At 36.4% G+C, this 24,461-nt stretch overlaps 1 protein-coding gene across 19 annotated transcripts in view; it reads left to right on the top strand.

Annotated features, from left to right (window-relative positions):
* CDC14B (cell division cycle 14B) overlaps positions 1 to 24,461 on the top strand; it is a 128,189-nt gene that overhangs the window by 79,846 nt on the left and 23,882 nt on the right. For all 19 annotated transcript variants that reach the window (XR_008713792.1, XR_008713790.1, XR_008713791.1 and 16 more), the window contains 5 exons: positions 9,620 to 9,696; positions 14,986 to 15,052; positions 17,597 to 17,659; positions 21,287 to 21,374; positions 21,660 to 21,890. Coding sequence is in view for 16 of the 19 variants with exons in the window: in XM_055579017.1 (XP_055434992.1) it covers positions 9,620 to 9,696; positions 14,986 to 15,052; positions 17,597 to 17,659; positions 21,287 to 21,374; positions 21,660 to 21,890 (526 nt within the window). In the remaining 3 variants the exon portion in view is untranslated. The remainder of the gene's footprint in view (positions 1 to 9,619; positions 9,697 to 14,985; positions 15,053 to 17,596; positions 17,660 to 21,286; positions 21,375 to 21,659; positions 21,891 to 24,461) is intronic.

Genomic DNA, 24,461 nt, shown 5'->3' with positions numbered 1-24,461 from the left:
GACCTAGAGCCAGACATCCTGGAATGTGAAGTCAAGTGGGCCTTAGAAAGCATCACTACGAACAAAGCTAGTGGAGGTGATGGAATTCCAGTTGAGCTATTCCAAATCCTGAAAGATGATGCTGTGAAAGTGCTGCACTCAATATGCCAGCAAATTTGGAAAACTCAGCAGTGGCCACAGGACTGGAAAAGGTCAGTTTTCATTCCAATCCCAAAGAAAGGCAATGCCCAAGAATGCTCAAACGACTGCACAATTGCACTCATCTCACATACTAGTAAAGTAATGCTCAAAATTCTCCAAGCCAGGCTTCAGCAATATGTGAACCGTGAACTTCCTGATGTTCAAGCTGGTTTTAGAAAAGGCAGAGGAACCAGAGATCAAATTGCCAACATCCGCTGGATCATGGAAAAAGCAAGAGAGTTCCAGAAAAACATCTATTTCTGCTTTATTGACTATGCCAAAGCCTTTGACTGTGTGGATCACAATAAACTGTGGAAAATTCTGAAAGAGATGGGAATACCAGACCACCTGATCTGCCTCTTGAGAAATTTGTATGCAGGTCAGGAAGCAACAGTTAGAACTGGACATGGAACAACAGACTGGTTCCAAATAGGAAAAGGAGTTCGTCAAGGCTGTATATTGTCACCCTGTTTATTTAACTTCTATGCAGAGTACATCATGAGAAACGCTGGGCTGGAAGAAACACAAGCTGGAATCAAGTTTGCCAGGAGAAATATCAATAACCTCCGATATGCAGATGACACCACCCTTATGGCAGAAAGTGAAGAGGAACTAAAAAGCCTCTTGATGAAGGTGAAAGAGGAGAGTGAATAAGTTGGCTTACAGCTCAACATTCAGAAAACAAAGATCATGGCATCCGGTCCCATCACTTCATGGGAGATAGATGGGGAAACAATGGAAACAGTGTCAGACTTTATTTTTCTGGGCTTCAAAATCCCTACAGATGGTGACTGCAGCCATGAAATTAAAACACGCTTACTCCTTGGAAGGGAAGTTATGACCAACCTAGATAGCATATTCAAAAGCAGAGACATTACTTTGCCAACAAAGGTTCGTCTAGTCAAGGCTATGGTTTTTCCAGTGGTCATGTATGGATGTGAGAGTTGGACTGTGAAGAAGGCTGAGCGCCGAAGAATTGATGCTTTTGAACTGTGGTGTTGGAGAAGACTCTTGAGAGTCCCTTGGACTGCAAGGAGATCCAACCAGTCCATTCTGAAGGAGATCAGCCCTGGGATTTCTTTGGAAGGAATGACGCTAAAGCTGAAACTCCAGTACTTTGGCCACCTCATGTGAAGAGTTGACTCATTGGAAAAGACTCTGATGCTGGGAGGGTTTGGGGGCAGGAGGAGAAGGGGACGACAGAGGATGAGATGGCTGGTTGGCATCACTGACTCGATGGACGTGAGTCTGAGTGAACTCCGGGAGTTGGTGATGGGCAGGGAGACCTGGCGTGCTGCGATTCATGGGGTCGCAAAGAGTTGGACATGACTGAGCAACTGATCTGATCTGATCTGATCTTATTACATTAATAGCCACAAAACAAATTTTAAAACCAGCTTTAACAATATTTCAGTGGGCTTTTAACTCATTTGCTAAATATTTGAAAAATGTGCAGCACTGTTGGGAGAAGGCAATGGCACCCCACTCCAGTACTTTGCCTGGAGAATCCCATGGACGGAGGAGCCTGGTAGGCTGCAGTCCATGGGGTCGCTAAGAGTCGGACACGACTGAGTGACTTCACTTTCACTTTTCACTTTCATGCATTGGAGAAGGAAATGGCAACCCACTCCAGTATTCTTGCCTGGAGAATCCCAGGGATGGGGGAGCCTGGTGGGCTGCCGTCTCTGGGGTCGCACAGGGTCGGACACAACTGAAGCAATTTAGCAGCAGCAGCATTCTAGCATCTGTCAATTAGCATTTAGGAAATTGGAAATTTACTAACCAAATGTACGTCATTGCTGAACAGGATTAAAAAACGAGTGTAATCATTCCTGCTCTTGCATTTACATATCATGGTAAATGATATATAATGCTATATTAAAGGGATTTGACTGTTGTTGTTCAGTCACTAAATTGTGTCCAACTCTTTCACCCCATGGACTACAGCTCTCCAGGCTTCCCTGTTCTTCACCAACTCTGAGTCTGCTCAAACTCATCTCTGTTGAGTTGGTGATGCCATCTAACTCACCCTCTGTCTCCCCCTTCTCCTCCTGCCCTCAATCTTTCCCAGCATCAGAGTCTCTTCCAGTGAGTCGGCTCTTCGCATCAGGTGGCCAAAGGATTGGAGCTTCAGCTTCAGTACCAGTCCTCCAGTGAATATTCAGGGTTGATTTCCTTTAGGATTGACTGGTTTGATCTCTTTGCTGTCCAAGGGAGTCTCAAGAGTCTTCTCCAGCACAGCAGTTCGAAAGCATCAATTCTTTAGTGCTTGGCCCTCTTATGGTCCAACTGTCACATCTGTCTGTACATGACTACTGAAAAAAAACCATAGGTTTGACTATACGGATGTTTGTCGGCAAAGTGGATACGCTAAGTTTGTCATAGCTTTTCTTCCAAGGAGCAAGTGTCTATTAATATCATGGCTGCAGTCAGCGTCTGCAGTGATTTTGGAACCCAGGAAAACAAAGTTTGTCACTGTTTCCATTTTTTCCCCCATCTTGGATGCCATGATCTTACTTTTTTGAATGTTGAATTTTAAGCCAGCTTTTTCATTCTCCTCTTTCACCTACATCAAGGGGCTCTTTAGGGATTTGATGGTTAGCACCTAATCCAGTGGCCATTTTTAGCACCAATAGTGGTAATTTAGGTAGTCTCTTTTCTGATGTGATACAACATATACTAATGCACAAGCCTGTTGATACAACTTCCAGTTCACAAGAAATACAAAGAATGGAGAAACGAATTTTAAAGACTATCTTTCAGTTACCACAGCGATTAAAATCAAGAACTGAAATAGCTGAACTTGCACCTAGGCTTTTAAATCAAGATTTTAAAAAATTGAAGTATATCGATCACATTAAAATTTATTAATATTTTAGTGAACACAATTTTTAACGTAATTACAATATATAATGATTCATTTTAGAAATGTCACCTTTTCTATTTAGTTTCTTATGTGTATACCTTATAGTGCTATATTATTACACTGGAAGGAATAGACGTTAATTTCTAGTTGCAAACAGCTGTTTGGAAGAGGCCATTGTAAACGGTTTAGGGATTTCATTTCAGAAGTTGAAGGATTTAGGTTCAAATTGAGCTAGCTTTTAATTTCAGTCTGGTAGACTATCTGGCACAAAGTAAGCATTTTCTAAATGTAATTTTCTTTCTTTTTTTGGTTCTGCCTACCATTATTATACCTTAAATCTGCTTTTTATATTAAAAAACAAAAATTATACCATTGTATTTTACTGGTTATCAGCTTTGGTTATATCTTACTGTCTCAACATTTATATTTTCCTGCACATATACAGTACTTAGCTCTTCCATAGGTTAAATGTACTTTTGAGAACTTGCCTGGGAAATTAACCATTGTTTCTAACATTTTCTGTGGTTAAAGCATCCTGAGTGTAAAATAAATGACACAAGCAAACTGTTGGTACATAATTTGCAAGTTTGCCCTCTTGTAATGTTTAATAGATTACTTTGTAGAGCTAATTATGATAACATACGGATTTCCTATTCAAAATGTCACTCTCTATTATTATATTTTTGTTTTCAGCAATTTTTAAGCCTTCAGAATGGTTTACTTGTAAACATTTATACCAAAAATTGTGATACTGATAAAATTCTAGGAATATATTAATTCAGCCATCTGTGAGTAGAATCCTAAATTTCATTGAATTTGAGATTGCTTCAACATTTGTAATAAGAGCTCAGGGGCTTAATTTGTTATTTAATGATGACCTTTTGAACCTGTCATCCATTTTTTCTTAATGATTTAATTATTTTGGACACAGAAACTCTATGCTGGGTTAAGGTGGCTGCAAGGTGAAGGGATTAGATGAGAATTTAAAATAAGGCGAGCTGAGAGGAAAGTCTCTGGAAGCAGTGTGTGTGAATCCAGCTCAACAAACAGCAGTCTAGACAGGGTAACAGAGACTGGGAGACAGAACCAGCTGGGTCTGCTGAAGTGTTTGTAAACACCTATCTCTGGGCAAACACCCTTCCTGGGTATCTGTGAAAGACAGGGCAAACAGCAGCCAGGCAGAGTTAGTGTGAGGCGCAACAGAGCCACAGAAGGGGGCCGGCGTGGCACTGTGGTGGAGGAAGCTGGCTGTTGTCACCATCATTCATCACAACTTTACTTCCCTTTTCACCTTGCTGAGCCTAGCTAATATTTCTGCTCTCTGTGAGACTTGCTAGGGGCTAGCATAGAGTCGGACACGACTGAAGTGACTTAGCATCAGCAGCATTTATGATGTTTGCAAATCTGTGAGGCTTCTGTGGAATTTTGGACCCCCATTCTTGTTTTAGTACTTGTTTTACACAGTTTCTTATCTATAAATAAGGATTAAGAGTATGACCCAGGGTAAGCAGTTAACACCAGAAGTTAAAAAGTAATAGCTTGCCAGCTTTAGGTAACCCACAGAGTATTTATAATTAGTAGTTTGTTTTTGCTGATGTTTAAAAATTAGGTGTTTTTATTTTAAAAATTCAGGATTTTTGCTTTGTCTCAAAAAAAAGTCCCTGCTACTCCCATAGAATATATCCATTTACCCTTATAGCCAAGGCAAATTCCTACACATTCATTAGTTGTCTGGCCATGGTAGAGATGTGTTTGCTACGTCAAAGTTCCAGTTTCCTTTTATCTAAATTGAACATCATTATACCAACCTACTGTACATAGAAATAAAAGTAATTTGAGAGGTTAAAACCATTGAAATATAAGGCCATCTGATTTTTTTTTTTTTTAGGGTGATTTGGGATTTTCTTTTTTTTAACTAGTATTTGTGCAGGAACTGTAACAGTGATTTTCTCTTATTTACTTTTTTAAAATCACATAAATTGCTTATTGCAGATAATCTTTTCCTTGTTCAACTTTTTTATTCAGCAGTTGAATCTTTTAACCTGTTTCCAGTTTGCATTGATATATGAAAATTGTATGTTAATCCGGATAGTGATTTTTTAAAAAAAGATCAATCAAGTTCTTGGCATTGAAATGACTGTGTCATCTGGCTGATGTGGAAATAATTAAATACAAGAAACGTTGTGACATTTCTCCATGAGGAGTAATTGAAAATAGTTTACTGGTTTATTGGGCTGCCACATTTGTTGTTGGAATTTAAATACCCTTTGTTATGATTAACTCAGATGACTTGGTTTTTTAAACTCTGCCAAAGGCTTCTCTAAGTATATAGATTAAACTTCAAAATGTTCTGTAGAAGAATAGAAATGAGAAGCACCTGTCTAAACAACTGCACTTTATTGTTTGAGACCTGAACTGTCAGAATTAAAAATATAAATGATCAAGTTGTGATCTTTTTGTTTCAGTCCACTAATTTATCCATTGCTACTTGAGCCTCTTCCAGTATTGAAACATAGATCAGCAATCCAAAATCAGAAGTTTTCACAGAGGCTGGTTTAGGTAGATGGTGATTTTTTAAATGGGGGCAGTGGAAGTCCTAGAAATGGCTGCAGTATTGTTCAGCAAAAAATAAAACAACCCAAAAAAACCCCACAGTATACAAAACCATGCTTTTCATGATACATGAAAAGCACTACTGACTTCCTAAGTATTTTCTACCCCAATATTTTATTTTTCTGGTGAGATTGCCTTTAGCTCCTTCAGAGACATTGCTTACCCTGGAGAGAGAGAGCAGGTTCTCTCTACTTATGTTTCCTAAGCCATGGGGCTTCCTTACCATTACATTTCTGTACTTGCCACATTAAAAAAAAAATTTTAGCCACTTTCAACAAACTGAAATGATCAGTTGGTAATAGTTTATTGCATTACTTACTGTATTATTTCTTGGTACCGTACAGACTATGCCATCACTTAGTGACTTAAAACAACAATTGATATTCTCTCTAACGGTTCCTGTGGGGAATGTATTTGAAAGTGGCTAACTTGGGTGTGTCTGCTTCTGGATTCAGCTGGGCCACAGTTATCTGAAGGCATGACTGGAGTTAGAGGATCCAGTGCTTAGATGACCCGGTTTACATGCCCGGCAACTAGCACTGGTTGTTGGCGAAGGTCCTCAGTTCCTTGCCACGTGGGCTGCCCTCACAAATAACAGCTTGATTTACTTCGAATGAGGAGTCCTAAAGAAAGCACGGTAAAAGCCGCAACATTTTTATGATCTAGCCTCAGAAGTCACATTCTACCATTAAATCCATCTGAGCCACCACGGAAGCCGGCCACTGTTTACAGAGTGGTGACCTGTTCATTAAGGGTGAAAATATCAGGAGATGAATATTGTTGGTGCTGTCTTGGAAGTTAGCTATTACAGTTGTTTAATATCTCGATGTTTTCTATTTTGGGATAGCAACGTGCAGTTAGAGTGACCATTCTGTATATATAGCTTTTCATGAAAATACACCAAAAGAATTTGATAAATGTATAACTTCCAAATTGCTGGGAATACAGTGATGTATCATAAAATTGGATTGATTTAGAGTTTACTAATTTGAGAATTTAGGTTAATATAGGAGCCATTTTAAGGATTCTTCTCAAGAACAAATTAATGATAATTTTATTTGGAAAGGGCTTTTGACTAGGGAAGTGGGTATAGAATTAAGAATTATAGATTGTTAGAAAACATTTCTTTGATTGTTACATGTTTAGTCCTCTGGGGCTGCTATAACAAAAGGCCAGAGGCTGGGGAGGCTTGTAAATAACAGAAGTTTCTTTCTTACAGTTTTGGAGGCTGAGAATCCAAGATGGGGCTGACAGCATAGTCCAGTGGGGGCTCTCACATGGTGGAAAGGCCTGGGGGTCTCTCTGAGGTCTGTTTTATAAGACACTAATCCCATTCTTGAGGGCTTCACTCATGGTTGTCTCAAAGGCCACGTCTGCTATGAATACTACTATCACTTTTGGGAAGTTAGGTTTTAAACATGAATTTTAGAAAGGACACAAACATTCAGATGATAGCGTTGTATAACAAACTTACTCTGAATCTGTAAATTTCCTTCAGCTTATCTCGTTGTACCTAAAGTCTGTGTTTAAAAATTTCATCACTAGGAATTTACGTTTTTTATTTCCATAGGAAAAAATGTTACATTGTTTTTGGGTTCTTTGAACTGAATTTGTATTCACAATTATTTAATGTATTAGACGCTGTTTTTGTTTTGAAAGTTAGAAGGAAATAATACCATTGCAATTTTAGTAACTAAAGAAACCAAAGAACTACAGTCTTTAGTTGGAGGAATTATCTTTAACCAGTGCTTAAAGAAAATTTTATATAATTTGAGAGAATGTTGTATTAGAAATGTATATGTATACAAATACATAAGTGAATCAAATCTTATTCTTACCCTCACTGACCCCCCAAAAAAGATTTAAAAGACTTTTTTCTTAAAGTAATATATTAGATAAATATAATATTGACTGTGATTATAGATGATTTTGATTAATTAATTCATGGTAGTTTACAACCTTCTGTGAATCAGTATTGCTGTTCTTGAAGATTTGTCTGAATCTCGATAAGAAAGCATTCCTTTGTTTTTGGGATTGATTGTTCTTTGTGGCTTTATATGCTGCTATAGATAAATACGTGTTAGAAGAGTCTGTATAGTTGATCATAGTTCTGTATTATTTTTAGAGTAAATGGGGTAAAATCATTTTTAGAAACAGGGTAGACATTTCCATTTATGAGTCTTAAAACAAAATTGATAAAATACCATCTGGAACCTGACTAGTTTTAAGATATATCCTTCTCTAAGTTTCAGAGATTCTTGCTGGATTTTTTATTTTTATAATTTTTCTTAATCCAGTGATGTTTTTATATTTATACCAATGTATTTTATCAATTATTTTAAAGTTTCCTAACTATTATAAGTAGATTTAAGTTCAGCAAATTAAGCATCAAATCAGAGTCCATACATGATTTATGCATGTGGAGTTATGGTGTAACATAAGACTTGGATTCTCACTTCAGAATGTTCACAATTTGAAAGAAGAAATAGCTCATTTATATAAATCTAAGTAATGGTGATTTTAAAAATTCATAGTTAAATTCTTTTGTGATTTATTTTTACTAGTCAAAATTCAAAGTGTATTATATCCCAGAGTAAGCTTTAGAATTGAATTGAATTTGGGTGATAATATAGGTATGCCACATCTGATGCTTGTGGCCTCTCTCACCCCTTGTCTCTATATATGGGTGGAAAATGCCCTGCTGGAAGACTCTGAGTTGGAAAAAGACATGCCTTTGGATAGAATGAGGGTCAGAAGTCCTAGGCAAGTTTAACTGGGGCTGTGGTGTGTCTTATTTAAAGGGATACCAGTGGAGCAGGTGAGGAAGAGGAGGAGATAATGAGACTAGTAAAATACTTCTGCAACACTGGAAAGGAGAAAAGCATGGAACAATAGCTATAAACTGAGAGAAAAGGACTGCAGACCTGAAATCATATATATGGTCCATAAATGTCAGGGCAGAAAACAAGATACTTTAGAAATGCAAAGAGGTCCATCGACTGCGGACCTCAAATGCTAAAAAATCTACTTGAAGTATTCTACCAGTTGAAAATTGAAGCATGATGTAGTTCTGAAGATAAAAGAAGCAAATGACAATAGTAAACAAATGAAGTTTTATAGGAAACCTGTACAATATCGTAAATTGTTAAATCTAAATGGATGGAGTTAATCAGCATCTTTGTTCCTCTCATCCGCCTCGCAGTCCCAGTCCCAATCCATCCTCTACTGCCATCTCCCACATACTTCTTTACTATCATTTCAGTATTTTAGAAGGGAGGTGAGGTAAAAGCGTGTGCTTAGTCTAACATTTTGATTTATACAATCTGTTCTTAAAATGCTAATTCTGGGCTTCCCTGATGGCTCAGTGGTAAAGAATCCACTTGGCAATGCAGGAGACATGGGTTCAACCCATGATCCAGGAAGATCCCAGATGCCACAGGAGAAAATAAACCTGTGTGCCACAACTATTGAGCCTGTGCTCTAGGGCCCGGGAGCCACAAATACTGAGTCCACATGCTGCAAATACTGAAGCCCACACACCCTGGAGCCTGTGCGCCACAACAAGAGAGGTCACCGCAATAAGAAGCCCGCACACTGCAACTAGAGAGTAGCCCTCAGTCTTCACAACTAGAAAAAAGCCTGAGCATAGCAGTGAAGACCCAGCACAGCCAAAAAAAATTTTTTTTTTAATTTTTTAATGTTATACTTCTCACCACAAAAGGTTGTAAATAGTTGTTGGTCAGGGCTCTTATTGCAAGCAACAGAAACCAGCTATGCCAGCAGATGTAAATAAAAGAGAAATTCACTGAGAGGATACTGAGTGACTCGTAGGATCCTTGGGAAAGCTAGAGAACCAGGCTCAGCTGATTGGCTAAAAATTGTACAAAACTTAGTTCTCAGTGACCGTACTATATTTTTATTTAGAAGTAAATTGCCTTTTTCTTCTCTCTTCAAATGTAGGTTATATATTTGGGGAAAACACCAGAAGACGCATATAGAATATTAATGTTTGGAGATGCAACCTATATTCCTTTCAGGTAAATATAAGAACATTATGGTAGATTCATTTAATCAGGCCCTTGCCAGAAATACTGTGATATGGTTGTTTCTGACGAAAGAAAACCTGATAATCATTTTGGGGTGGGTGCAAGTAACACTGTAGATCTAGGTTACTCAACAGTGACGCTGTTGACGTTTTGTTGGGGTGGGGGGATTGTTGTATGTACTGTAGGACGTTTAACAGCATCACTGTTAAACCACTAGATGTCAGCAATGCCTTCACCCCCAGAAAGTCAATTATGAAAACCAAAAATGTCTCCAGACATTGCCAGATGTCTGTGGTGGTGGTGGTAAATTGCTTCTACATGAGAAATCAGAACCACTCCCACTGCTGAAAATTTGTGCTTTGTAATCAGATGAGAATCTTGGAGGTACAGTCTTCAAAACTACCATTTTCCAGTACTGAGACGTTTTGGCCTTGAGTTAAGAAATAAATTTTCTCAATAATTAGAAGTTACTTCTGGGGCAGAAATGAACCCCCTTTTTCTTGGGACACAGCAAGCAGAAATAGGGTAAGGTTGCTGATATAGCACCACTACTTAAAAAAACCAAAACACCTGTGTCATAAAGGTAATAGATAAGTAATGTTTTTACATAAGTTAATGACATATCCTCATTCTTATCTCAAAGTTACCAGATGATTGTGTTGAAGATATTTTGAGGAAAAAAAGAGGAAAAAACTTCTGTTTTTACCTTTAAATCAAAGGAAGTTCCAAAAGTTTTTCTACTTGTTTATCAAAATGCTTGACTTAGCTCTATAATTAAATACTTGTGCTTAATGTATAATAAATGCATGAAATAATTTTATTCTTTGCATATTGTATTGAGAATTTCAAATATTGCATCATTCTTCCACCTGCAAATTAGTTAATATTTTCAGGATTGCTGCATATACCTCAAATGCCTAATTTTGAAGGTGTGGGCTTGCCTTTAAAGGGTAAGATTATGAACCTGACTTAATTGTGGACAAGTTTGGGAATGAGTGTCCCAAACCTTAGGCAGAATCTGTCTCCTTAAATAACTCTGTAGGACTGTCCATGGATTTATTCCATGAATTAGAGATTTTTGTTAGGATAGTCTGCAGAGTTCAGTTGTGTATTGCTCTAAAGGCTATATGTATGTTACTGAGTTAGCCAATAGAAGAATCGCTTTGGACCAAGTATCACTGCCTTTCTTCTTAGCTTGTGCGTCATCTTAAGTATTCTTTGAGATGAGTAGGAAGGGATGAAGGTTATTTTCTAAACTGAAGAGTGCTCATATTTCTTCTCAACTTATCCTCCTTCAGAAGAAGTGATTATGGTTCCTGAATCATAGATACATTTGATTCAGTGATAATTTTGTGTACAGAACTTTTCTTTATAATAGTAATCCTTTATGTGCCATTCTTAAAGTTTATAAGACAAGATCCTAAAACAGGAATAAGCTTACACATTTCACATAATTTAAGTAAGGATCTATGAAACATTATTGATGTAAGGGAAGTTTTACATTAATTTAAATAAAAGGGTCAAAATAGAATAAATGTTGTTTACTGCTGTACCTGTGTTTAAAATTATTAAAGTTTGGCATTAAGAAATGTAGTTAGTTGCTTCTGGTTCCAGGAACAAAGATCAGTAATTCTTTAAAACACAGGACTTCACCAAAATCAGTTCAGGTTTGTGAAATTTTAATCTCTTCATTCATAGACATCATACATTGGATTTATCTAAAGCATTGTGTCTCCAGATGTGGACTGTGAACTTTTTGTTACCAGCTTGTGATGAGTACAGGGATAAAGAGTAAGATTTTACAGACTTTTTAATGATTTAACAGAGTATGTCTATGTCTGTGGAATCTAATAATAGGAGAATTTAGACTTGTATTTATATGTTTTTTCCTTTCGTTTTTCTAATAATTTAGTTTTATTTACAAAAATAAGATTATTGCATAATCGTTGGTATGTAATACCAGTATTGGTATGTATTACTGTATTTCACAAAAGTATCAGCCTTTGACAGATTTAAAAATCTGTGCCTCACCACATTTTGTTCTAAAGAACTTACTAATTGAAAGTAAGCAAATCAGAGTGAATAAAACTGGATATTTTGACAGAAATTATAGTATAGTGTTTTATCTTTGTCATTGCAAGAGCACAGAACAACTACAACTGTTAACAAAGTGTTGCTAACAAGGAACTGTGTGAGAAGAGCATCCATTCATAGTTACTTCTTTTATGCTCCATAGCAATATTTAACTAGATTTAACTTAATGTACACATAATTCTTCAACCACTGAATTTTAAAATGTATGTATACATATATATATATAATCTCTTAATGAATTATATTAGACATTCTTCTGCCTGTCTAAATTTAAAAAAGTATAAAATATAGTTCAACGTTTTTTTTAAAACCTTTGATCATAGTTATGAAGAGCATGTGCATCTCCTGTTTGGTACTACCTATAATACTCCTTGCTTCTTAATTGAGGGTTTTTTTTTTTTTTTTGTCTCCTTTATTTTCTCAAGAGGTAATATTGCAGAGTTGCTAATAGCTTGGCTATTGACCTCAGACAGATGAGAGTTTGACTCTAAGTTCTGCAACTAATATCTCTGTGGTTCTTTACAAATACAAGGCTTGGTTTCTTAGTCTATAAATGGGAATGATAGTAATATCATCCTAATGAAGTATGAGGGTTAAGTAACATCCTGCATATGAAACACTTGGTGCCTGAGCCCTAGCTAACATTTGTTAAACATTCATGTTTTTTCCTTTTTAAATCCATGCATAACTTAGACACAATGAAAAACTCCATGACTCTTATATGTACAGCACAGTAAACGTCTATATTCGTGTATGTAGGTACCATCCTTTCAAGATACAGAACATTGTCAGTCCCCATAAAGATTCCCTTTTATCCCCTTTCCAAAAGTGTTTCTTATTTTTGAACTTTGTGTAAATGAAATCATAGAGTATACATTTTTGGAGAACTGGGATCTAGTTTTTAAAATATATATTGTCTGTGAGGTTTATCCTTGTGGTGGCAGGTGTTCGTGGTTTGTCCTATTTTTACTGCTTTTGTAGCCTTCCATTCTATGAATATACCACATTTTATTTGTCCATTTTCTTTTTGATGGATACTTCGATTATTTGCAGTTTTTGGCTATTATGAGTATAATCTGCTATGAAAATTGTTATTTTTTTAAACTAGTATTTGACATTGTTTTGCTGTTTCCTAGCAGTATTCCTTTATTGATTCTCATCTGCTTTTCCAAGTTTGTTAAATTATCTATGACAAGCTTTCACTCCACAAAGGCTTATATCCAGATTGATAGCTGCTATTATACCATTTTGAAGAAGTCTAATTGCTTGGGTGGGAGGAAGGAAATGTGGGTGTGTTTAAAGTTGGAAGTGTTAATGAAATAAACATGAGTGAATAAAGAAAGAGCCTTGTCTATTCTGATAATATAGCAGAACTTTATCCAAGCTCAGATCAAAGCTCAATTAGAGCAGGACTTGGCCCACAGGAGGTTATTCACAATTATGCGTTGAATAAATGCTCAAATTGTCACAAAAAGTGAATCACCATGCCTTTAACTTGATTGGAAAAGAATTATCAGTAAGTTAGCAATCATAGCTAACTGAGAAGAAATGGTGAAAAACATTGGGATGTGATTTGAGAGTTCATTGTCTTTCTACTGATAATTTTGATTTTGATTTAGACTAAACCTCACTTTCCTACCTTAGCTTCTCTATCTAAAAAACATTCCTTATTCCATAGAACAGTTATTTGTACAGAACATTATGTGTAATCATGTAAGTCAGTGGTTCTTAAACTCCTGGAGGACCCAGCCTCACCCCTAGAACTCTGACTCACAGGTCTGGTGTAGAGGTTGAGAATTAAATTTCTAACAAGTGAGGTTGATGTTGCTGCTGCTTGCCCAGGGAGCATGCCCTGAGAACTAAAGCTGCAGGTCATTCTGTTTTTCTCCTTCCTGAATATTACCAGTAAAGATCATTTTCTTGGTCACATTGAAGCCTTTTCTAGCTTCTGGAAGATCAGCTTTTAAACTCAGAAGCTTATAGAACACAAATGGCGTGTTGTAAGGCCTTGTGTCCAGTCCTCAAGAAGGCTAACATATACTGCAATAATTCTAATGAATTCAGACAGTAATATCTAAAGCTGTCTTAGCTAAAAAGGATACCCTTTTCTTTAATGTTAATATAGTAGTCTATATTCTTAAAAGTTTGTACAAAAATTAAACATTTTAAATGTACAGTTTGATTTTTCAGGTAAGTAAAGTACTGTGTGAAAACCCAACCAAGGCAGGCAATTAATTATAGCTCCAGTAACAACCTGGTTCCACATAAGGACCAAATAAGTACCATTCTGATTAGGCATAATTGTTTGGCATGCCTAGAATGGTCATAATTAATTTTTATCTTGCTTAATTCTTAAAATTTTCACTTTGTAATGAAATGACTCAAGGGAGACAAAAGGGAGAAGCAGGTGGGAATGGAGGAGTACCTTATTTTTCTGGACCAAGTCTTAACTGATACTGAGACTTGTGTCACTAATCTTGTAGTAAGATTACTGATAGGTATTGATACAGTATTGCGTGGGGCTAACTATCTAGCCGTTAAAGCACTTTTCCCAAGTGTAGAGCGACTCTAGTAACAGCAGTTGACTCTTTCGTTTCTGTGGTTTTATTGGTACTCTTGTCCTTGGAACCAGAAAAAAATTATTCAGTTAAATTGTTAAAAGTCATAAAAGCATAATGAGAGAAGCAAAATACTCTTTAGCTTGCACCTGTTATTTCAAATACTATCTTGATCTCCAAATTTTTTTGCTACGTGGGTGTAGATATGCACACACACAACATGTATGTACAGAATCAAAAAGCAGTCTTTCCTGCTAACAATTTGACATGGTATTTGAAGAACAAATTCAAATGTCTTTTTGAGAGGAGGAGTACATACTATTGAGAAGTTGAACTCAAAAAGGAACTTTTGAAGCTGAACTATTAAAGCCAAGACAATGTAGAGAGATCATTTGACATTTAGAATGTGGTCATTATTGATCCCCATCTATAAAACAATATCCACTGGAATAGGTGGGAGGTACAGTGAAATGTATAACAGTGGCTTATCCTTTATTTAAAAACCAAAAGGCAAGAATTCTTTTTTTTTCTTTTGAAACTGAATATGTGTTTGATTTTCAACTTTGTCTTGAGATAAGTGTACAGAAAATTAACTGAGCTATGTACTTCAATACTTTTGGAATTTCAGAGATGCTGCCTATGGAAGTTGCAATTTCTTCATTACACTTCTTGACTGTTTTTATGCAGTAAAGAAGGTAAGTGACTCATAGGATGAGCCTGTTGTTGTGCTGGAGAACTTAAATACAGTGCAAGGAAGACAGGCCTTCTCCAAAGACCTCCTAAGATGTGTATGATGTCAGAGGTGTCCCATTTCCCTGCCAACTTTAGAATGACAACTAAACTAGAAAACAGATTATTCTGAATCTGAGTGCGTCTCTGTGTGAGTTGGGGGAAAAGCCACTTGAACACAGGAGACGTGAAGAAACAGTTATGTAATTAGGTTCTAAATTCAGAATTGGTTTTGAATGCGTTGTGATGTCAAAGAAAAACAAAAAGTAAATAGATTACTGGTTTCTGAATTCTTTTTGATTTATGTATTTTATGAGTCTGATTGCCAGCAATTCTGTTTACAACAGATATTTCTGTAACACACTGTTAAACACTTTGTTTTTGTATCTTCAATAATTCAATTTCTAGTTCAAAAGAAGTATTTGAATAGCCCATTAGTTTGTTACTAGCTTTTATATAAAGAACTAAGTAGGTCATTACTGCTTTCTCAAAGCTGTTTAAAAATAACTCCTGTGTTTTATAACGAGGGCTACTTGCTGTCTTTGACTTCAGGGGATAGCTTCCTATCACATTCTAAATGAATAGGGTCCCCTGGAGTCAGGTGATACAGCAGACCCTGGTTATAACACTCACTCCCTCCAGTGTTATTTTTGAATATCAGGACAGTGCAGGAAACTAGAATTGTTAATCAGTAGCCCTTGGATCAAATAACCTTTCAACAACATCTAAAGTTTTGTATGACTTGTATTTTCAGAGGGAGAAGGAACCCAAGTTTACTGTCTTGTATGATGAAACATGGTGGCTTTCTGAGAATTTTGACAGAAATTTTATGGGTTAAGCTGAGAGACGTAGTTAGTGCATAGATTCAGAGGTTAATTAGTATACCTTTTGTCCTGTAATAAGGCAGTGAGGATGGACCTTAATTTTGGGGATTTGAGTCCAGTGACTCTGTGCTATAAGGAGCTGATGGAGGTTGCCACACACTGAGATAGTTCCACGAGGCCTCAATTTAGGCACTTAATGGGCAGAGGATGCCATCAGGAGGTGGAGGGACAATAGGTATAAATGACCCCTCCCAGTTACAGTTACAGTCCTGCCAGTTGGACCCTAGGAAGTTGCCAATGCAGGCAGGCATACTTGTCCTTGATCCTAGGATCCTAGGACTCCCTTCTCTCCAGTTCCGCAACCATATATATTTGAAAAAAAAAAAAAAAAAGAGGAAACACTTAGGAGGGCTTTGGCGATGATCTGTTATAACATTGACTTCGTGCTTTTTTAAATCAGATATTATATACAAAGTTTAATCAGCTGTAACTATAGATCAAAGATTTCTTTTTTCATACTGCATTTTAATTTTTTTGAGACAACAGCTTCTGATTTTTCCACTTAAAGATTTTTATTTGTGACTGATTTTGAATATTATTGTTTGAAATATTTATAAATATAATAATTATATCTTGATTTTAGTGCTATTTTTTAAAAAAATACTACTCTAATAAGATCTCCTTATGAAATTCAAAGACTAGAAATCCCCTGCAGACTGATGACTTTTTATTGTATCATTCTGTTAGGAACAGCTCTAATCTAAATATGATATATATTGTTTCAAATTCAAAAGAAAATTCATCTTAGATTTGGTCTTGGAATTAGGATTTAAACAACTATATTTTATAAAATACAATTTTTGTTGTTGTTTGGTATTGTAGCCTTATTTCTCATTCATATTTCAATAGTTTATATTTTGCAGACTGGTTTTGCAGAATCACCCCTTTTCAACCAAGAATAACTTCTTGAGCAAGAATTGTTACTTACATACTGTCTGTCTTAGTAAGCAGGGAGAACGATTGTCAGAAGCCACCAGATTGTCCTTGTCTCAGAAAATAGTTACTCTGCTTACTTTGCTTAGCGTACTCTTCTTACTGCAACTCAGAGTGAGGCTACAGAAAGGAAAATTCATGCATTTTTTCCTTATTGAAAAAAGTTTTTTCCCTCAAAAAATTTGAATTTTAGTGTTGGTCTCAGGGCTGTCTTTAGTATAGGAAATACTAATCTTTTAATTCAAGACTGTTCAGAAGAATTTGCAAGTGAAGATATGTATAAAGTGTGAGATTTGTTTGATATAAACTAACCCATGGTTTCTTTCCTTTGTTATTATTTGTTTAGCAACCATTGGGTTATGCATTATATTTGAAGCCTGAATGGTGTTCATCTAATAAACTAGTAGGATTACTTTGAAGGCTTGATAATTTAGATCCTGCATGGATAGGATGATTAATGAAGAAAAATGAAAAAGAAAATCTCATTAAAATATATATTGTTGTAACTGATGTTTCTGATGATAGAAGCATTTAAAAGACATAGTTCACCTCCTTTGAAAGCTATTCCAGGGAACATAATCTAAATACAGTGCTTTTCAAGGGTGCCTTCGGATACTTACTGTTAAGAATTTGTATTGAAAATTGTTTCCTTATTTGCATCTTTATTCTTAAAAGCTTTCCTTTGGATTTTAGGCAATGCAGTATGGCTTCTTTAATTTCAACTCATTTAACCTGGATGAATATGAATACTATGAAGTAAGTTTTCAAGGATATTGTTTTTAACTCTCTTTTATATATGTTTTACTTCCAGAAGTAATATTCTTTTTTTTTTAATTGAACAATTTAGATGTATATAAAGTCATCTTTCTCTTACTCCTGTTTCTGCAGTCCTAGTTCTTATTGATTTTTTGCACTTGTTACATCCTTTTGGAGTGAGTGAGTGTGCTCCTAGGCATTTTTCTTTAATTTTTAGTTAAAAAAATTTTTTAAGTATTGATGACTTTTATAGAGTGAATTAAATGAGATAATGTTTATGAAATCCTTAGCATAGGATCTGATGAAATGAATAGCCAGTATATATCTAATTACCTCTGGAAAACACGTATTTTTGTCAGAACCTTTTGTTTATATGAAGTCAAGACATTTTTGGATGCAGATTACAAAAAGTAAACACAAATGGCTTAAATAAAATGGGGAAATTTATTGGTTTACATAAGCAAAATGTCCAGGAGCAAGGGTAACTTCATGTTACCCAGATTCAGGTATTCAAACACTTACCAGAAATTGAGCTGAAACCAGTTTTGTTCCAAGGCCAGTTCTCCCCAGTTCTTACTTACAAGCAGCAACTATATAAGAATTTTCCTGGGTAAAATAACCGAATTACTTAGGTATAGTTTGAATAGCAGCAGCAGTCAGCTCTATTTTCCAAAGGCTGACTATTGTAGCCACCCCCCCCCCCCAAAAAAAAGCTATTAAATGACAGTTATTAGGACCAAAAGTTAACTAACAATAATGTCCATTGGATAAAGATGGCTGCCAACAGCTTTGATTTACCCTTTTGATTTACTTAGCTTACTGGAAAAGAATGTTCATAGCTCCAGCAGGAGACTCACCGGTTCCTCTCATTGGCTTGGCTTAGATCATGTCTCTGCCCCCGAACCAAGCTGTGGTTTTGGTGAGGGTAGTGGATGAGCGGGTGCAGAATACTTTGGTCATCCCAGGAGCTGAAATTGGGTCAGCCCTATCAAATCATACAGACCAAAAAGAAGGGTGGTACACAGAGAGGAGAGAGACAGGCAAAACCACAGATGTCCTTTATGTTTTTTTAAGGTAGTGTATTTTTTTTAAAGAAAGAGTAATTTGCTTCTCCCATTCTACCCTCCAAGTAGATAATGAGTAAGATGTTATGTTAAATGTCTTTTTCAGCCAAGAATACTTGTGGAATCTTGGTTTGTTTTTGTTTTTTTTCCTATCCTGCTATAGATATCTTGAGCAGACAGTCTCACTAATAATAGAGTGATTCCACAGACAGCACTCTATTCAGCAGCACCTTAAATCCTCAGATAACTATTCTTTCACAATTTCTAAAGTAGCTATTATTTTAAACCCCTAGGTATAATTGAACTATTTTCTTGATGAATTGGGTTAATAGGTACTGCTGATCATTATCAGAGAAGGCAATGGCAACCCACTCCAGTACTCTTGCCTGGAAAATCCCATGGACGGAGGAGCCTGGTGGGCTGCAGTTCATGGGGTCTCGAAGAGTCGGACACGACTGAGCAACTTCACTTTCACTTTTCACTTTCATGCATTGGAGAAGGAAATGGCAACCCACTCCAGTATTCTTGCCTGGAGAATCCCAGGGACGGGGGAGCCTGGTGGGCTGCCGTCTAGGGGGTCACACAGAGTCGGACACAACTGAAGTGACTTAGCAGCAGCAGCAGCTGATCATTATTGTGATGTACCAAAGATGTAAAAGCATATTGTGTGATTCATTAGGCCAACTCTGCATTTACGTCTCTAATAGCTATATGTTTATAAAGTACAATATACATTTACCATCTTAATTACTGAATATAGTTGAATTATTAACACCATTTTTTGTACTTCCCCTTATGAAAATTGAGCAACTTTCACTTTATCAAAATTAAACATTTAAAATAAAATATACTTTCTCTTTTTAGATAAGCAAAACTAATAAAAACACCAGTTAGTGTTCCCTCAGTGTTAGTTGTTTTTTACTAAGGAGTAATTATAAGTGCTGATTAGCTTCCTTCTCACCAATGCAGCAATTGCAGCATTGCTGTGGAGTAGTAGGGTCACCAACAAATGTCATTTACTTAGAAATTGCATTGAGACACAGGGAACTGTTAAGTAGCTACAGACCCTTGTGGTAGCTTTGTTTAGTTTCTGTGAAAGTGAAAGTCGCTCAGTCATGTCCGACTCTGTGAGTCCATGGAGTTCTCCAGGCCACTGGAGTGGGTAACCATTCCCTTCTTCAGAAGGGGATCTTCCCAACCCAGGGATCGAACCCAGGTCTCCTGCATTGCAGGCTGATTCTTTACCAGCTGAGCCACCAGGGAAGCCCTTAATCTCTATATTTAGAAATTTTGGATTGGTGGTTTTCATTGAGTCCATGATGCCCATTTTTTCCTGTTTTATCTTTTCTGAATTCAGGATGCATCTTACAGTATATGATACCTGTGATTCAACGAAATCTAATCACAAATTTCTCATTTTAAAACTCAGATTTTACTTCAAAGTCAGAACATCTGGCAATGCTTGTCCTCATTTGTACTTACATCTTTTAGCCTGAAATGAACATGGGCTCATCAGTTCCCTTGACTTATAACTAAGTCAAGTAAATCAGTTTTGGGTTACTTGCTTGACCTATAGATCTTAAGGCAACTCTTGATTTTTTTTTCTTGCCTATTCTTAGGTGGACGAAAACATACTCCAATTGTAAAGCTGATGGAACTTGTGTCTATGTTCTCTCCTTCCCCACTATCAGCTGTCTCCTACTTTCTGCTTAAGTCTTTTTGTAGCCATCTCTATTGTTATTAAATTTGAACTTTATCTTAGAATAATTGTATAATTCAATCCAAAAGACTTAATAACAGGAAGTAAAGTGTTTTAAATTTCAGTTTAGATGTGATCTCCGTATTCTTTTGATTTTAAGTTTTCTGGTGAATTTTAGTAAAAAATGTTCAGTGATTTCTCTAATTAAATAGGCAGCAAAATGATAGAAAAGTGCCTCTATAGAAATAAAAAGTAAATATTGATAAACCAGGACCCTAGATTGATTTTTTCTTCTTCTTTATTTAAGAAGTCACGATTTGCTCACATTGGAAGCCAATTAGTAATTCAGGAAAACAGGAAAGTTTCCATATCCCTCATGATAGAAAATTTGGTTTTCTTACTGATTAGCAGCAACTACATAAGATTTTACTTGGATACAATAAAGTATTTAGGCATAGTCTGGATAGCAGCAGCAGTCAGCTGTATTTTCCAGAGGCTGACTATTGTAGGAAAAAAAAATGCTGTTTAACTGAAAGTTATTAGGACCAGAAGTTAACTAACTATAGTCTCTTGGTATCCATGGGGGATTGGTCCCAGGACCCACTGTTGATATCAGAATCCACAGGTGTTCAAATCTCATAGTCAGCCTTCCAAATCCACAGATGCAAAACCCACAGATATTGAGGGCTGACTATTCCCTGAGAGTATTCATAACAGGATAAATTTTAGTTTCCTGTCTCATGGTCATTTGTAAACAGCTTTTGTGCTAAAGGAAATGGATTTGAAGTCCTTAAGATACTCACTATTGAAAGGGACCTGGAGAGGAGATTAATATAAGAATGAATTGTGATCTTCCCTTTGCAGAAAGCAGAAAATGGAGATTTAAATTGGATAATACCAGACCGATTTCTTGCCTTCTGTGGACCTCATTCAAGAACCAGACTTGAAAGTGGTATGCAAAAATATGAGACCAGTATAGTTTTGTTATTAAAAGTATCCATCCGGTATTTTCTTTTAAAAGAGGCCAAAGCTCTGCTCTCTTAATTAAGTGTACTCTTAAACATTTTATCTCATCATTCTGCCTGGATTTTAATTTTTAAATTTCTTTTTTCATAGTTATAATCAAATTGGTATTCAATCCCCAGTCCAGATACTGTTTCCATGCAGTTACAAGTGATACTGTTATCCATTGTTTCCTTTCTGCATTTTACAACATCTGGTGAATTTCTTTATGTAGGTTACCATCAGCATTCTCCTGAGGCTTATATTCCATATTTTAAGAATCACAACGTTACTACAGTTATTCGTCTGAATAAAAGGATGTATGATGCCAAACGCTTTACAAATGCTGGTTTCGATCACTATGATCTTTTCTTTGCGGATGGCAGCACCCCTACTGATGCCATCGTTAAAGAATTTCTGGATATTTGTGAAAATGCAGAGGGTGCCATTGCAGTACACTGTAAAGGTATGTTTCTAATGTTGGTTAAAGAGTGGTGGACATGTATATATGTGTGTATAGAAACACACCATACTCATTTAGATTATATGCAAGGACACATGAAGATGCCTTTGTTTTAAAGAGTGTTTTTTTTTCTTTTTGTGGTTTGCTTTTTTTCTTAAAACTACTTTATTGAGGTATTGGCATAAAAAAGCTGTACATATAAAGAATGCCTTTATTTATTTCTTTTGGCTGCTTTAGGTCTGTTGCAGTGTGCAGGCTTCTCTCTAGTTGTGGAGTGTGGGTTCTCTAGTTATGTGTGGGTTCTCTAGTTGTGTTGTGCAGGCTATGGAGCTCACAGGCCCAGTAGTTGTGGCTTGTGGACTTGGTTGCCCTGTGACATGTGGGATCTTAGTTCTCCAACCAGGAATCAAACCCACATACCTTGCATTGGAAAGTGGATTCTTAACTACTGGATGACCAGGGAAGTCCCAAAGAATGCTTTTAAATCCCCAATTTCATATGGAAAGTATAATAAATTAAGTTGTATTCATCGGTAACCCTACAAAGGCTTATCACATTCATTTATTCATTAAATGTCTATTCAGCGCCTATTTTGGTAGGTTCTGGCATATGTCAGTGAGCAGAGCAAACTCCAAGAGCTTATCTTTTGAACTTTGTTTTCTAACAAGTAGCTAGATTTTCAGTAACTAGAACAGTGCCTGGTACTTAATAAGTATTTATTGAATGAGTGTGTGGATATACTAGGATTTATTAAACTTTTCTTTTTTGGTTATTCAACTAAGAAGACAAGGAATATATTTTTGTTAAGAAAAATCCAACATTGGGGAAAAGAAAAACTAAACAGCAAACCGTGGAGCATATAAGAAATCTAATTACTGGAGTTCCCACATTATCAGATTCAAATTTTCAGTTTTCACTGAAAATTCAGTTTTCACCAAAATATCTCAAGGACTGCCAAGAAACATGAAAGGATAGCTCATTCCAAGGAAAAAATGAATCAATGGAAACTGTCCCAAAGAAAGATCAGAGGGTGAACTTATTAGACAAAGGTGTTAAAACAACTGTATTTTTTTGTTGTTGTTGCCACATGGCATGGGAGTATCCCTGATCAGGTATTGAACCTATGCCCCCTGCAGTGGAAGCATGGAGTCTTAACCAGTGGACTGCCAGAGAACTCCTAAAACAACTGTCTTAAAGGTGCTCAAAGAGGTAAAAGAAAATGTGCACAAAGTCAAGAAAACAATGTATGAATCAAATTAAAATATCAACAGGAGAGACAAAGCATTAAAAGGAAAAAGGAAATTCTGGAACTGAAGTGAAAAATTTACTGATGAGATTCACAAGCAGTCATAAGCGGGCAGAAGGAAGAATCAGCAAACTTAAAGACAGAATAATTGAAATGATCAGGTCTGAGAAAAGTAAAAGTGAAGTCACTCAGTTGTGTCTGACTCTTTGCAACCCCATGGACTGTAGCCTATCAGTGTCCTCTGTCCATGGGATTCTCCAGGCAAGAATACTGGAGTGGGTTGCCATTTCCTATCCAGGGGATCTTCCCAACCCAGGGATCGAACCCAGGTCTACCGCATTGCGGGCGGACGCTTTACCATCTGAGCCACCAGGGAAGCCCCTAGGTCTGAGGAACAACAACAACAAAAAAGACTGAAATGGGACCCAAGCCTAAGGGAACTCTGAGACACCATGAAGTAAGCCAGGCTATGGATTTTGGGAATCCCAAAGGGACAAGAGAAAGAAGCAGGGAGATTATTTGAAGAATTAATGGCTGAGAACTTCCCAAATGTGATTAAAGACATGAATGTAAACATCAGAAAGCCCAACAAACTCCAAGCATGAAAAACTCAGACCTATATCAAGATGCAGTCAGTCAGTCAATGTAAAGCCAGAGACAAAGAGAACCCTGAAAGTAACATAAGAGAATCAACTTATGACATACAAGGATCCCAGTAAGATTATCAGTATATTTCTCATCAGAGACTTTGGAGGCCAGAGGGCAGTAGGTTGCTATGTTTAAAGTGCTGAAGGAAAAAGAATGTCAACCATAAATCCTATGTCTGGCACAACTGTCCTTCAAAAATGATGGAGAATTTAAGATATCCCTAGATCACTAAAAGCTGAGGGAATATGCTGCCACTAGGCTTGCCTTGCAGGAAATGGTAAAGGTCAAATGAAAGAACTCTAGACAGTCACTCAGTGCTGTATAAAGAAATTAAAATCTCTGTGAAAGTACGTACATGAATGGTTATAAAGCCTATTACTATTGTCACTTTGGTTGTAAACGCTGCAATCAAAAGACAGAAATTGGAAGAATGGCTTAAAAAAATAATCTAGCTATATGCTACCTAAAAGATACTAAGTTTAGATCCAAAGACACAAAGAGGTTGAACATGAAAGGATGAAAAATTTCGTGTAGATTGTAACCAAAAGAGAGAGGTGATTTTCAGACAAAATAGACTTTAAATCAAGAAGAATACAAGAGACAAGAACATTATATATTAACAAAGGTTTCAATAGAGCAAGAATATATATATATATATATATATATATATATAAAACAAT

Source organism: Bubalus kerabau, chromosome 4 (genome assembly GCF_029407905.1).
Source record: "Bubalus kerabau isolate K-KA32 ecotype Philippines breed swamp buffalo chromosome 4, PCC_UOA_SB_1v2, whole genome shotgun sequence".
NCBI classification, from domain to species: Eukaryota; Metazoa; Chordata; class Mammalia; order Artiodactyla; family Bovidae; genus Bubalus; species Bubalus kerabau.
The sequence above is the reverse complement of the archived record's forward strand: the minus strand, read 5'-3'. Positions and strand labels throughout refer to the sequence as shown.